General features: G+C 39.6%; 1 protein-coding gene and 1 non-coding gene across 2 annotated transcripts; both read right to left on the bottom strand.

Annotated features, from left to right (window-relative positions):
* Window positions 1–1,048: 1,048 nt before the first annotated feature.
* tipin.S (timeless interacting protein S homeolog) lies at window positions 1,049–12,172 on the bottom strand. The gene is given in 8 exon segments (NM_001092152.1): window positions 1,049–1,513; window positions 1,623–1,820; window positions 4,016–4,079; window positions 4,329–4,451; window positions 4,839–4,914; window positions 8,339–8,438; window positions 8,530–8,657; window positions 12,131–12,172. Coding segments are annotated over 7 exon segments (1,086 nt in total). The 5' UTR covers window positions 8,651–8,657; window positions 12,131–12,172; the 3' UTR covers window positions 1,049–1,109.
* Window positions 2,930–3,068, bottom strand: LOC121402330. Its single transcript, XR_005966761.1, has one exon.
* Window positions 12,173–12,561: the final 389 nt, after the last annotated feature.

The raw sequence follows: 12,561 nt of genomic DNA, 5'->3' as shown, positions 1-12,561 counted from the left end.
GCTGCCCACACAACAATATTACAACTAATACTGAACTTGCTGGTTCAGGAATGAAATTTTATATTTTAGAGTGAATTATTTGCAGTGTAAACAGTGTCATTTAAAAATAAAAATCATGACAGAATTCCTTTAACTGTACATGGCAAATATTGGCAATCCCCTCTTGTACCCCATTTTCAATGCTGCTCATGTCCTTGTCTGTTCTCAATTTTGGAGTGATCCGACGCACTGCGCAAAAACACAGGAGTCCAATCAGATGTGACGGAAATAAGGTAAGGTAATGCATTGTCGGATGGTGTTGCAGCATTGATCCAACGCGACACGGCTGTCTGATCCATTCCAATGGTGGTTTTCAGTATCTTTCAGGTTTATGTTGCAATTTTAAAGCATTTGAGATCATTTTAGCGGAGAGGCCTATAATTTTCTGCACTTCTTTATATGTTTTCCCCTCTCCAATCAACTTTTTAATCAAAGTACGCTGTTCTGAATAATGTCTGGGACAAGCCATTTTACTCAGATTTTCAAATAGAAATGCACTATAACCAGCATGCACAACATTTGCTGCCTTCCTTCCTTCCGTAATTGACACCTGTTGTGACCACTTTATATACATCACTAAAGGGGGCAGGGAATAGGTGACTTCATAATGCAGGGAGGAGCCATGAAAGATGTTTGGCCTACAACCCACTAATAGGGATGATGTTGGCCTAAACCATCCCAGTCCCTGCCAAGGGATCCCATTGACCCGATTTATTATGCATAGTTTATCATGCACAAATGCAGATAATTCAATATTTGAATATCGTTTCCTTGTTTGTGTAAGATGAACATTATTCATCTAGGACTGGAAAGTAGGCAGTGTGTGTTCTACCTCACTCTGTAGGTCTTCACATGTAGGCTTTTGTTAAAAAAAATATTGCTATAAAAACAAAGACTCTATATAGAAAAGGTTATATAATATCTATTATATTGAAAAAATATTTACACCACCACATACACACTTTTAAGTGCCCACTATCCGTTTGTCATAACATAATATACAGATATATCCAATGCTGAAATAAAAGTTTATTGGATAACAAAAACTGCATAATTATGATCTATAACGATCAATGCTCTTCTTCATTAGTGTTTGCATAAGCAAGGGCTTCGCTCGGAGTTGTGGCACTTGGTGAAGGATTTGGATCAGGATCTGAAGTATTGGGCAGTTCTGCAAGAGGCTTTCTTGGTGAGGTAGGCTCCGAGGTTGAAGGGAGATCAGAATCAACAACACTGAGTGCCTTCTCTGGCAGGGGATCATCCTGTGGTTTAGAACATGGTGCAGGGGACTGCTTGATTTCTTGCACATGTAGGTCCTGACTATGTAGTCCAAGGGACAAGTCTTTATCCACAGGATCTGGAGACTGCTGTGATGTGGGGATGATCTCCATGCTCTCAACAGCATCTAGCATTTCAGCATCAAAAGCATCATCAGGAATTTCGTCAGGATCAGACTGAGTTGCCTGAGACAGAGCTGTGGGGGAAAAAAAAAATCACAAAACCTCATAAGACCTTTAATAGACATGCATTGCTCAACCAAAAAAAAAAACAATACAACTTAAGACAAGTATTTGAATTCATACTCTGACTCTCTGCTTGGGCTTGCATCTTCTCCATCCTCCTCTCCAAAGCCAATAGTCTATTCCTCTCAATCCTCTGCAGAGTCTCCTCACTGAGATCCACCTTAACAGGCTGTGACTGAGAAGGAACACGGACCTCATCGGGAAAAGAGAATTCTTCAGAGGGCATGTCTATGTCGTGATCCTCTGTCTGAACTACAACTAATAGACAGCACAGGATTCAGCATTTCAATTGAACAATTATTGCCTCGTTAGTAAGGTCGACTCAATATGAGCTTATTACATGTACAGTAGAACCCCCCCATTTTATGTTTTTCAGGGAACCCTAAAAAAATGGTGTAAAATCCAGGAAAATGTAAAATCAGGGAAATGTATTATGCATAATATATAGGTGGGACCACAAAATAACAATGTAAAATGAGGGAAAACTTAAAAAAATCAGGGGATGTTAAATTGAGGTTGCACTGTAACATTAATCTTAAAAGGAGTGCCACAGATTGTAATTCCCTGAACTAGTGTAAGGCTAGACTAGATGTCATCTTGCTAACAGATACAGATGAAGCCACTTGGATTTGTGAGTTAAATGCGTCATGACTCAGAGTTAATTGAAGAAACTGTGTTATCTAAAGTTATCTTAACTCATTTAATGCATTTAACCTTTTCATTAGCATACCAAAGCACCATTGTTCACAATGGTGAATGCTTTAATTAGATGGGATGTTGTGTCACAGTTTTCTGTGTTAAATGAGATAAATGGGATATCTGTGTTTAGTCATTCTGTGTCAAACAGACAAACCAAAGTGGCTGCATCTGTATATATGTATATGATCCATTATCCAGAAAACGGTTATCCACAAATTATATGAATATGCTTTATATTTGGCCTACTTAGAATCGTATGATCAAAGGAATATCGCCTTCGATCTACTTTGATTCGTAGTTTCCCCCCAAAAAAACTTTGATCTCTCAAACTCCACCAATTGCCTCCATATAGGTTCTAGGAGGTCCCCCATAGGCTAAAACAGCACTCCGGCAGCTTTTAGGTGGCGAATTCTTAAAGAGGCAGGACATGATAAATTTCGATATTCGAATTTCAACATTTTTTTCAACTTCGAAATGAAGTTGGACTATTCGATGGTCGAGGTACCCAAAAATTACTTCTAAATTCAACGTTTTTTTACTTCGAAAATTCCCTTCTACCTTTGAAAAATCTGCCCCTATATGTCCCCTTAATTTTAAGAAAACAGATCTATTGAAATAAAACATTTCCATTAAAAATGGCACTACTTTAGAAGCTAAAATGTAACAAACCTGTATGGAGCCATCGCACAGGGAACCCGATGTCTGGACAGGCCCTGTCGGCAGGAACCACTTTTTTTTTTTTAATTTATGTGGCAACATGAAGTCACGTTAAATTACTAGTTAATGCAACATGCAAAAGTTTGCCACAATAGTTACTTGGAATTGAACTCATGACCCTGTGGACTACAGGTCAAGACAAGTAGAAGACAGCTAACTTACTGAGCTGCTGAAATATACAACTAGTAACAAAAGAATAGTGGATTCAATTCACACCTAAACAGACAACACACAATACAGGTTTGTTCTATTGTATAAACAAAGGAAAGGCACATGTGTACACAGGACCATTTTAGTTGCTATTGTGCACCAGATACTTTCCCTTTAAAAAAGTATAGAATGAATCTACATTAGCTTATTTATCTGTGAAATCCGCTTGGTTATTAAATTATGCACACCACCACCACCACATTGTTAGTAGTATATAACTTGGAAATGTGATACAATTGCCCTGAAGGCGGGGAACAAACCATAATATACTAAGTTACCTTTCAGAATCAAATTCAAACTAATGACCCCAACATTTAATGCAGTTCATTACTCTACCCCTCCCTACATCTCTGAATTTATATCTAGATACTCACCCAACCGTTTACTATGCCCCTCTACTAACCTGCTCCTTAACCTTTCTCTCATTACCTCATCACATTCAAGACTTTGCAAGGGCTGCACCCCTCCCCTGGAATTTTCTCCCATGGTCTGTCCGACTTTCTCCCAAACTTTCTGTATTCAAAGTATTTCTTAAAACACATTTAGTTAGAAAAGCCTACCCTTATACTGTTTAGTTACCAAATGCAATACCATATGTTACATCTCTCACCTGCTTATTTCTGATCATGCCCACTCCCACAACTTGTGTCTTATACCATTCCCCTTTAGATTGTAAGCTCTTTTACAAAGGGCCTTCCTCACCTTTTGTACCTGTACTGGTCATTATGTATGTAACTCTGTATGCTCTATGTATGTAACTCATGTGATTTCTTTGTATAAGCACATTTATTTTACAGCGCTCTCAAAATACATGTTAATAAAAATACCTTCTTCACTAAAAAAATCTTCATGTACAATGGGGAGGTCCATGCGGATCTTCTTTAAACAAGTCTGAATTAGGAAAATGAGAAATAGGATATTTATTAGATATAACGTATCATTCATTATAGAACAGGCACAGATTCATGGTACCAGTTAATGTGCACCGAGAACAGCAAAAGTGCTTTTTTTCCCCACAATAACTATCAATTCTGTGCCACCACAAAGCCAAGAGTTAATATTAACCAACCAAAATATATGCAATTTGAGGGAGAAACACAACCAATTATTCACAAAGGGGCAGTAATTAAGGAGCAGAACCTGCACTTCTTTTTTGTTTCCCATTGATTCAAGTCGGTTCAAAAAATCTTCAAACTGTAGCTTGGGGAACAGCCTGTGTGCCCAGTTCTCCATCTGTCTGAGCAGGATCTTTAGGTCTTCTGCCTGTCAGGAGGAAAGACCAACTGTAACTAATTTAATGGCACAAGACGAATGAATGAAAAGAGAAAAACAAATATAGCACTTAATGTATGTGGGGGCTGTTATTTACAAACCCTACACTAAAGTAGGTACCACTCCAGTCTGTGTGCAGTTATATCTGAATATGAATTGCAAGCAGACCAGACTAGCCCATACTAGTGACAAAAGTAAGACACGGCAATGGCAAGATGACTTACACCAGCCTAGAGCATCCACGTGAACAAATTACTTGGCTCTGTCTTACAATTTAAGAGTGAGTGTGTGTATATATCACACAAGGTTTTCAATATACAAGGAGTCCTTCTCTATTGGTGACTGACTGATCTGTTATACTGTGGAAATGCAACTTACCTCATGGCCTTTCCCTTTAAATTTAACACCATCAAACATGTGCCGCAAGGCTGGCAATCCACGCTTTGAGGCAAGCCTAGATAAAAGGATATTAGATTAAATTTCAACAAGATCTAAAATGAAAACACTTATGTAGATTATGGATCTTTGAACTATCTAGTCTTAGGTCCCTTTGCAAATAGGTTTATTGTACATGATGTACATGTATATACACAAGGGTGATATGATTATTTGGCAACACATTAACCTAAAGCCAATGGCACACTTGACGTTTTCTCTGGCTGCTCCGTGTTGTGTGAGCACTGACAAGCACATAATCAGCCTGTCAATGCACACAAAGTAGATTTCATTGTGAGAATGTAAATATGTGCATTCTTACACTAAAATCAGTCACACTTGTACAATGAATTTCTTATGCCTTGCCTGCCTTGCCTGTCAGTTCTCACACAACATGGAGTTGAAGACCAGCATCAGCCTTTCCCTCCCTTGTGTTTATACAGGTGGGAAGACATAGTGTGCCATTGGCCTTAAGTTACTTGGAACATTTCCGTGTTAGAGATTCTGACTTTCAAACCACCCTAAAGAACAAGGCCATTTCCCCCAAGAGATTATAGACATTATTATTTTGATTTTGGCATGAGTAGTAAAATGGACATAAATGCATCTCTCCATAGCATGGATATCTGTCTGGGTTTTCTTAAAAGGGTTGTTCACTTTCCAAACACTTTTTTTTAACTGAGTTGTGTTCACCATAAACAAAGACTTTTTTCAATTGCTTTCCATCGTCGTTGCAATTGGTTGATACGTTTCTCAGCAGTATCTGTGGAATACAAGTGCAACTATTGTATCAATTCTAGCAGCTGCCTTTAAAGGGGAACTCACGGCTCCCAACAAAAATTTGATAAAGAGGCCCACGTAACACAGAAACTCCTAATATACCAATCACAGTTACCAGTTTCTTCAAAAAGTATGAATAAATGCCATTTTCTATGCTGAAATCCAGCTGTTTAACAGATCTTCTCTTTCTGCATCATTTGAAATCCTGGCAGGGGAGGAGGGACTAAACACTGATGTTACAAATTGTAACAACTTCTCCACAGCTTACAGGCAGCATGCAGGAACTACATAACTCACAATGCATTGCACTGTGATGTTTTGTTCCTTATTGTGTGCAGGCAATTGTGGGGTTTGGAGGATGCAGTCTAAGGACAGATGGCTGTTGATACAAAGTAACAGTAGTCAGTCAGCTCAGCAAAGTAGTCAGACAGATCAGCAGGAGAGCAGGGGGCTAGGCTTAGGGAACTGTCAGAAACCATTAAAAATCATAAACTGTATATTTTTTAAAATGATGTATAGTGCAAAGTTGCTTGAAATTATGTTTACTTTTCAAAAAGCTTAAGTTATGTTTATGTGGAGTTCCCCTTTAATGAAACTCAGGGATTCTGCTCAGCAGGGACAAAGATATCAACTAAAAGTATCAATTTAGAACAGTTAAAGAGTCGCTGACCCCCGCCCCCTCGTCCCAGAGCTGCTTTAGAAAGTGAAAAGTGAAACTTTACACTTCAATATTAGAAAAATAGTCACAAATAGAAAATAATTGGAAAATGTCTTGGTTTCAGATAGATCACAAGAAATAAACTAGCCTATAAACCAGAAACTAGCCTCTTTACACAGACCAAAGGATGCTGGTGGCATGGTGTTACCGGATTTGCAACAGTATTATCTAGCTGCACAACTATCACAAATATGGACTTTGAAATATGCAGAACCGGGGGAGGCGGTGTATCAGTTGTGGCAAGAAATATTACAAACAGATCTGGCACCATTCCATACCCTTGCTATTACAGATCCAAAGAAGGTTGAGCACCCCAATAACCCATTGTTATTGCTACAAAGATGTATTATTACAAGGGTACAATTCCTTACTAATCCAAAGGGTCTAGACCCGTTAACATCCCTATGGCACAATGCCAAACTTGCCCCTCTGAATCGAATACGGACACCCAAGGCCTGGCTAGATGCTGGGATCTATTCTCTAGGCCAAGTTTGGAATGAGCAAGGTATGGTCTCGTTCAACAATCCCAGGGAAAAATTTGCCATCCCCCCTTCACAATGGCTGATCTATCACAAGGTAAGGTGGGCAGTGAGGAAAGCCCTTAAAACCTGCAACTTACCCCCTACACTAGTGGAAGAGGAGTTTATGCAGGACCAATCTCGCCATAAAATCTCTTCTTTTTATAAAGCACTAGACATTAAGCCCGTTAAATTAACAGGCGCTAGAACATATGTAGTCAAACATTTATAAAAACAGAATTGTTCTAGTCTAAAAAAAATTTGCCAGAGACGGTCCGTGGGGCACATGCACAGTAGCGCAATCCCACGGACACAGGGACTGGACGCAGAGACACTTCAACTTTATTATATAGGATTACAGTCCACGATTTTACTGAAAACCCCCTTGAAAGTTAGAGAACGATGGGAGGCTGACATAGCACCAATCACTGATGAGCAATGGTGATCAGGTGCTTCAAACTCATCTCCTGATTTCTCCTATTTATAAGTTTAGGATTTTGCAACTATGCTTCACAGAGCTTACTACTCTAGGACTGTGTTGCACAAGCTTAACCCAGAAATATCAACGTCCTGCTTGAGATGCGAGTTGGAGGAGGGCACAATCCTACACACTTTTTGGTCCTGCTCCAAAATTAAGCCTTTTTGGATAGCTATACAGTCCCGTATCACAAAGATGCTAGGGTTTGAGATAACGCTGGACCCTAAATATTATTTACTAGGCATGGATCACCCAACTACACTTACTCGCCCAGCCCAAATAATGGTCCACAAATTACTTTTCCTGGCACGTAAGCTCATAGCAAAAAACTGGAAGGCATCCGACTCTCCTGCATACTCTGCCTGGGTAATTATGGTACAGGAACTACAAAAGATGGAGGATCTTATAGCTAGGCGGAAGGGCTCCACTAAGCCCAATATGTCTATTTGGCAACTATGGATCCTGGAAAATGTTTGAGTATGAGTAGGATAGAGAGCAGTATACCTAAACAGGATAGGGATATGGAAAGTCACTTCTCAAAGATGTTTGTTATTTATGCTCATTCTGTTGTATGGACTGTTACTTATGTGTACATGGACTAACTATGCTTCCATAAACAAAGCAAAACAACAGAGGCAAACAACCGGACGACAGTTACTGGTGGGCAAGAAAGGAGCACGCAGTATATGGGTTAACCGTTCATTCATATAAATAATAGAGTAATACAACCATTGCCATAACCAAAGTTATATACTGATCAGCAAATGTTGGTATTGCATTGTTATACTCTAAATGTTCAATAAAAAAAAAAAAAAGTGTTTGAAGGTGAACAACCCCTTTAAAGACACAATAAAACTGTGGCAGCACATCTATTGCCCTGTGGTTAATATAGTTCATCTAAAATATGTAAGGGTATAGTGGCCCATTAAGGCTGCAGAGAATTACCAACCTTTGTCCATCTAGTTTAGGTTGTGGTCTTTTAACGACACGTCTGGCAGGTTTTGGGGCTTCGTCTCTCTGTGTCTGTCCAGCATTCTCTGTCCAGTCGTCTGCATGAAGATTACAGTGTTACAGTGAGAACAGTTTGCCAACGACAGACCCAAAAACAACTTTATTCAAGCATGACAATGTTCCAACTACCTCCATCTGCTTCGTCACCAGCTCCTGGCGAATGCGGTGGAGGCAAAGGTGGGAAATTCTCATCTTCTGTATGCTCATAATCTGGCAGGTCGAATAGTCCATTTTCAAGAGGATCCGTCATTTGCAATCTGACCGTAAAAGGAATGCTTTCAGTTAAATGGATTTCATACAGTTACAAGCAGCACAAGACCTATGAGGATTTACCGAACCTATATATACTTGTCTATACAATGCTGATAGACGTAATCTTTTTGTTATTCCATTTATTATGAACTTGCAAAGCATACACAGAACAATGAATGAGATATCCTGCATTACAAACAAATGCTGGTATCATGAGGATTCAGAAGGTCACCCATTTGGATTAAAAGAAAGGAGGTTCCCAGCTAAATATTCAGAAGGGGTTTTTTTTTTTTTTTACAGTGAGAGCTGTGAAGATGTGGAATTCTCTCCCTGAATCAGTTGTACGGGCTGATACATTAAATAGCTTTACGAAGGGGTGGGATGGCTTTTTAGCAAGTGAGGGAATACAGGGTTATGGAAGATAGCTCATAGTACAAGTTGATCCAGGGACTAGTCCAATTACCATTTTGGAGTCAGGAAGGAATTGTCCCCCCAAAAATAATGACCATAATATAGTTTTAAGTTCAATCCATTTATTGGGACATACAGGACAAGGCCTACCGCGTTTTGTGCCTGTTGGGGGCACTTACTGAGCCTATGAGTAAGTGCCCCAACAGGCACGAAATGTGTGCGGCCTTCTCCTGTATGTCCCAATAAATGGATTGAACTTTTAACTATATTATGGTCATTATTTTTGGAGAAATAACTCAATTTTTGATTTCTGCTATGTACTATGCAGCCATGGACTGGGGTGAACTGTGAGTAAATCTCCTCACCTTATTACTATTTTTCTTATATTTATTACCATACATTGACATATAGTGGTGCCATTAAGGGCTAATTGCATCAATTTTGCTTATTTATTAATTTTTTCCCCCTCTGAGACAAATTGGAGAGGCTTCAAATGGGGGGTTTTTTTTTTGCCTTCCTCTGGATCAACTGGCAGTGAGGCAGGTTAAAATAGAGTTAAAGGCTTGAACTTGATGGACGTGTGTCTTTTTTCAACCTAACTTACTATTTTATATTAAAGGGACAGTTCCCTTTTTCAACAAACTCCCGTGATATTCCACCTGCTTGATTAGTAAAGCCCTTTCACCCACAAGTGGGATCAAGATGAACTGCCAAGGCATTTCAATGTAGGTGCTTTTTAGGGCAACTTAAACTGACTTTGAAAATCATATCCCCCATGTGCACTAAAACCAATTATGTAATGGTTTATAGAGACATGGCATGATCAAAAACTCCATTGCAGCAGAAAATTAAAGGGCCATAATAAATAAGCAGGTTTTGGGTTTCAAAGCCAAACCACAAAATACAATTTCACTGAATTCAAAACATGCAACATGAATTACAAAGTATCTTTCAGCAACTTTTTTGTTTTAAAAGAAGAAGCTATATTCGTCAGAATACAGCACCCACATGCCTTTGAGGGGAAAAGGCAAAATTCCACATTATAAACGTTTGGGACTCCTGACCTGCTCTATGTAAGATCTGCATATCACGCAGCTTAACTAGACATGAAAATTTAGACAGGTCTGGCATTCAGAAATGTGATTCTAGTATCTCTGACAATTAAAGGGTTAAGTAGTGGTGATGTGTAGGTCAGGAAAAAGTCAAATGTTATAGGACCCACACCCAACCCAGTGTACTTGCCTAGTCTGACCCACAACCAACCCAAACCCACAGTGGTCTCCCCAATTTCATCCTGAACCTGCCTGCCCTGCGGGATTTGGGTAAACCTAATTATTAGTGTTGAGTGAAAAAAAAAAAACAAAACAAAACACACCTATAGAGCATTCTGTGAATTTTTCACAGTTTCACAAATTTTCGGCTACGCAAAACAGGTCAGCAATACCAGTCATCATTATTAAAGGGGTGGAGGATCTTTAACTTAACTTTTGGTATTTTATAGAATGGCCAATTCTAAGCAACTTTAAATTGGGCTACATTATGTGGTTTTTTTTAAATAGTTTTTTAAATTATTTGCCTTCTTCTGAGTCCCTCCAGCATTCAAATGGGGGTCACTGAACCCATTGCTAACTTATTTGGTCTGCAGATTCCTTTTTTCCCTCCAAACGAAGCCGCAATGAAAAAAAAACAAAACAAAGAAGCCTTCTCTCACCGAGGAAGAACTTTAAAGCGCAAGTTCCACTGAACACCGATGTTCTTTTTTCTAACCCCCTGCCCACCAATTAACCCAATAGGTATCCCCTGGCCATCAATGCTTTTTTTTTTTTTTTTTACTTACAGTGGGCACTGGCATCAATAGTTTTTTTTAAACTTTTAGGGGCCCCTGGCAGCAATGTATTTTTTTTTCCTTAAAGGAGACATATAGGATAAATGAAAAAACCCTAATTGTAGACAATTATAAGTAATATATGTTGTTGCTTTTACATGGTGCTAAAAATTAATATCTTTAAAAATAGCCCCTTTATTGGCGCTCCCTATAGATGTTCTCTGATCACTGTTTCAAATGAGGGGTGGGCGTGTCCTAACAGTCCCTGCCAGAAGTACAGTAGGTGGGAGACAGTCAATCACAGCCCTGCAGTCATACAAGCAAAGAAAGGCTTCAGTTCCCTATCAGGTTCTGCTAGCTGCTGATTGGTTCCTGTCCTACAGTGCAGTGAGCTGAGAGCTGCCAACTCCCCTGCACAGCCTGGGAATTCAGGGGGAAGGGGAAGTGGAAGAGAAGGGAGGGATTATAAGGGTTTTTGCAGAAATAGTCAATAAATCAGCCTGAAACACTACTTTTTGAAGCACAATTCTTCTATATCTAAATGAGTATAATACACTAGTACAGTCTTATATTTTACACTGAATGTCTCCTGCTTTCCTGCCCTGGTGCGTTTGCTTTAGAAAAATTACTATAGTTTATATCAACAAGCTGCTGTGTAGCCATGGGGGCCGCAATTCATGCTGGGAAAAAATAAATGTGAAAAGGCACAGGATACACTGCAGATAACAGATAAAACACCATTGTATTCAACAGAGCTTATCTGTGATCAACTATGCGACCTGTGCCTTTTCCAGCTTGAATGGCTGCCCCGTGGTTACATAGCGGCTTGTTTATATAAGCTATAGTAACGTTTTCTGAAGCAAACGCAGAACTTTTACTAGTGCAGGGCAACAGTATATTATATTGTAATTACTTTGAGACAAATTCATTTGTTGGTGTTACTGCTCCTTTAACTTGTAGAGAGGGCCATAGCACCAATATTTATTCGTTTTATTTGTATAAGGGCCTACAAAATATTATATAGGGTCACATGATTGTGAAGGCTTACGGGTCAGGCAGGTGCTATAGTATCTGACCCAGGTGCAGCCTCATTTCATGCAACAAGTCAGATACCCAAGCGGCTTGTTAGAAACCATTCTCCATCTCCAATCCACACTGGCACTTCCCTCGCAGCAAACAGTTAAAGTGACTGTGTGTGACAAACACGCAACTGTCAGACACTGGTTGGCAATTAGTACCTACCTATCCTGCACGTTACACAGCCCGCAGCCACACGCGCTACTAAAGACATAAAACGCGCCTTCCGGAAAGTGTGACGAATATCGACAAAGAGGAGGAGGAGCTACGCGAGCCCGCCTTCTGTTGCTAGGAGACTACAGGCAAGGGGAAGAGCCAATGGGACTCCTTCTGTATCAATCCACGCCTTTTTTGTTTTTTGAAGCACGTATGCCTTAAAGTGAAAATAACCTTTACGTCTCGCTATTAAATGTCATAGCCCTTGTCAACAGTATGTCCCTTTATACACATAACCCACACGTCCACATTCCCAGAGTAAAGTTGAGCCGCAGCTGAGAGAAATGTGAATTCATGCGTTCTACCGCCAGGGGGCAATCAATCACCCTCCTCCAACTTGCTGCTATGACGTATTTCCGTAAATCCCTGTGCCAATCAGA

This window comes from Xenopus laevis, chromosome 3S (assembly GCF_017654675.1).
Source record: "Xenopus laevis strain J_2021 chromosome 3S, Xenopus_laevis_v10.1, whole genome shotgun sequence".
In the NCBI taxonomy this organism is placed as follows: Eukaryota; Metazoa; Chordata; class Amphibia; order Anura; family Pipidae; genus Xenopus; species Xenopus laevis.
Note: the sequence above shows the minus strand (reverse complement) of the source record. Positions and strands in the feature narration are given on the sequence as shown.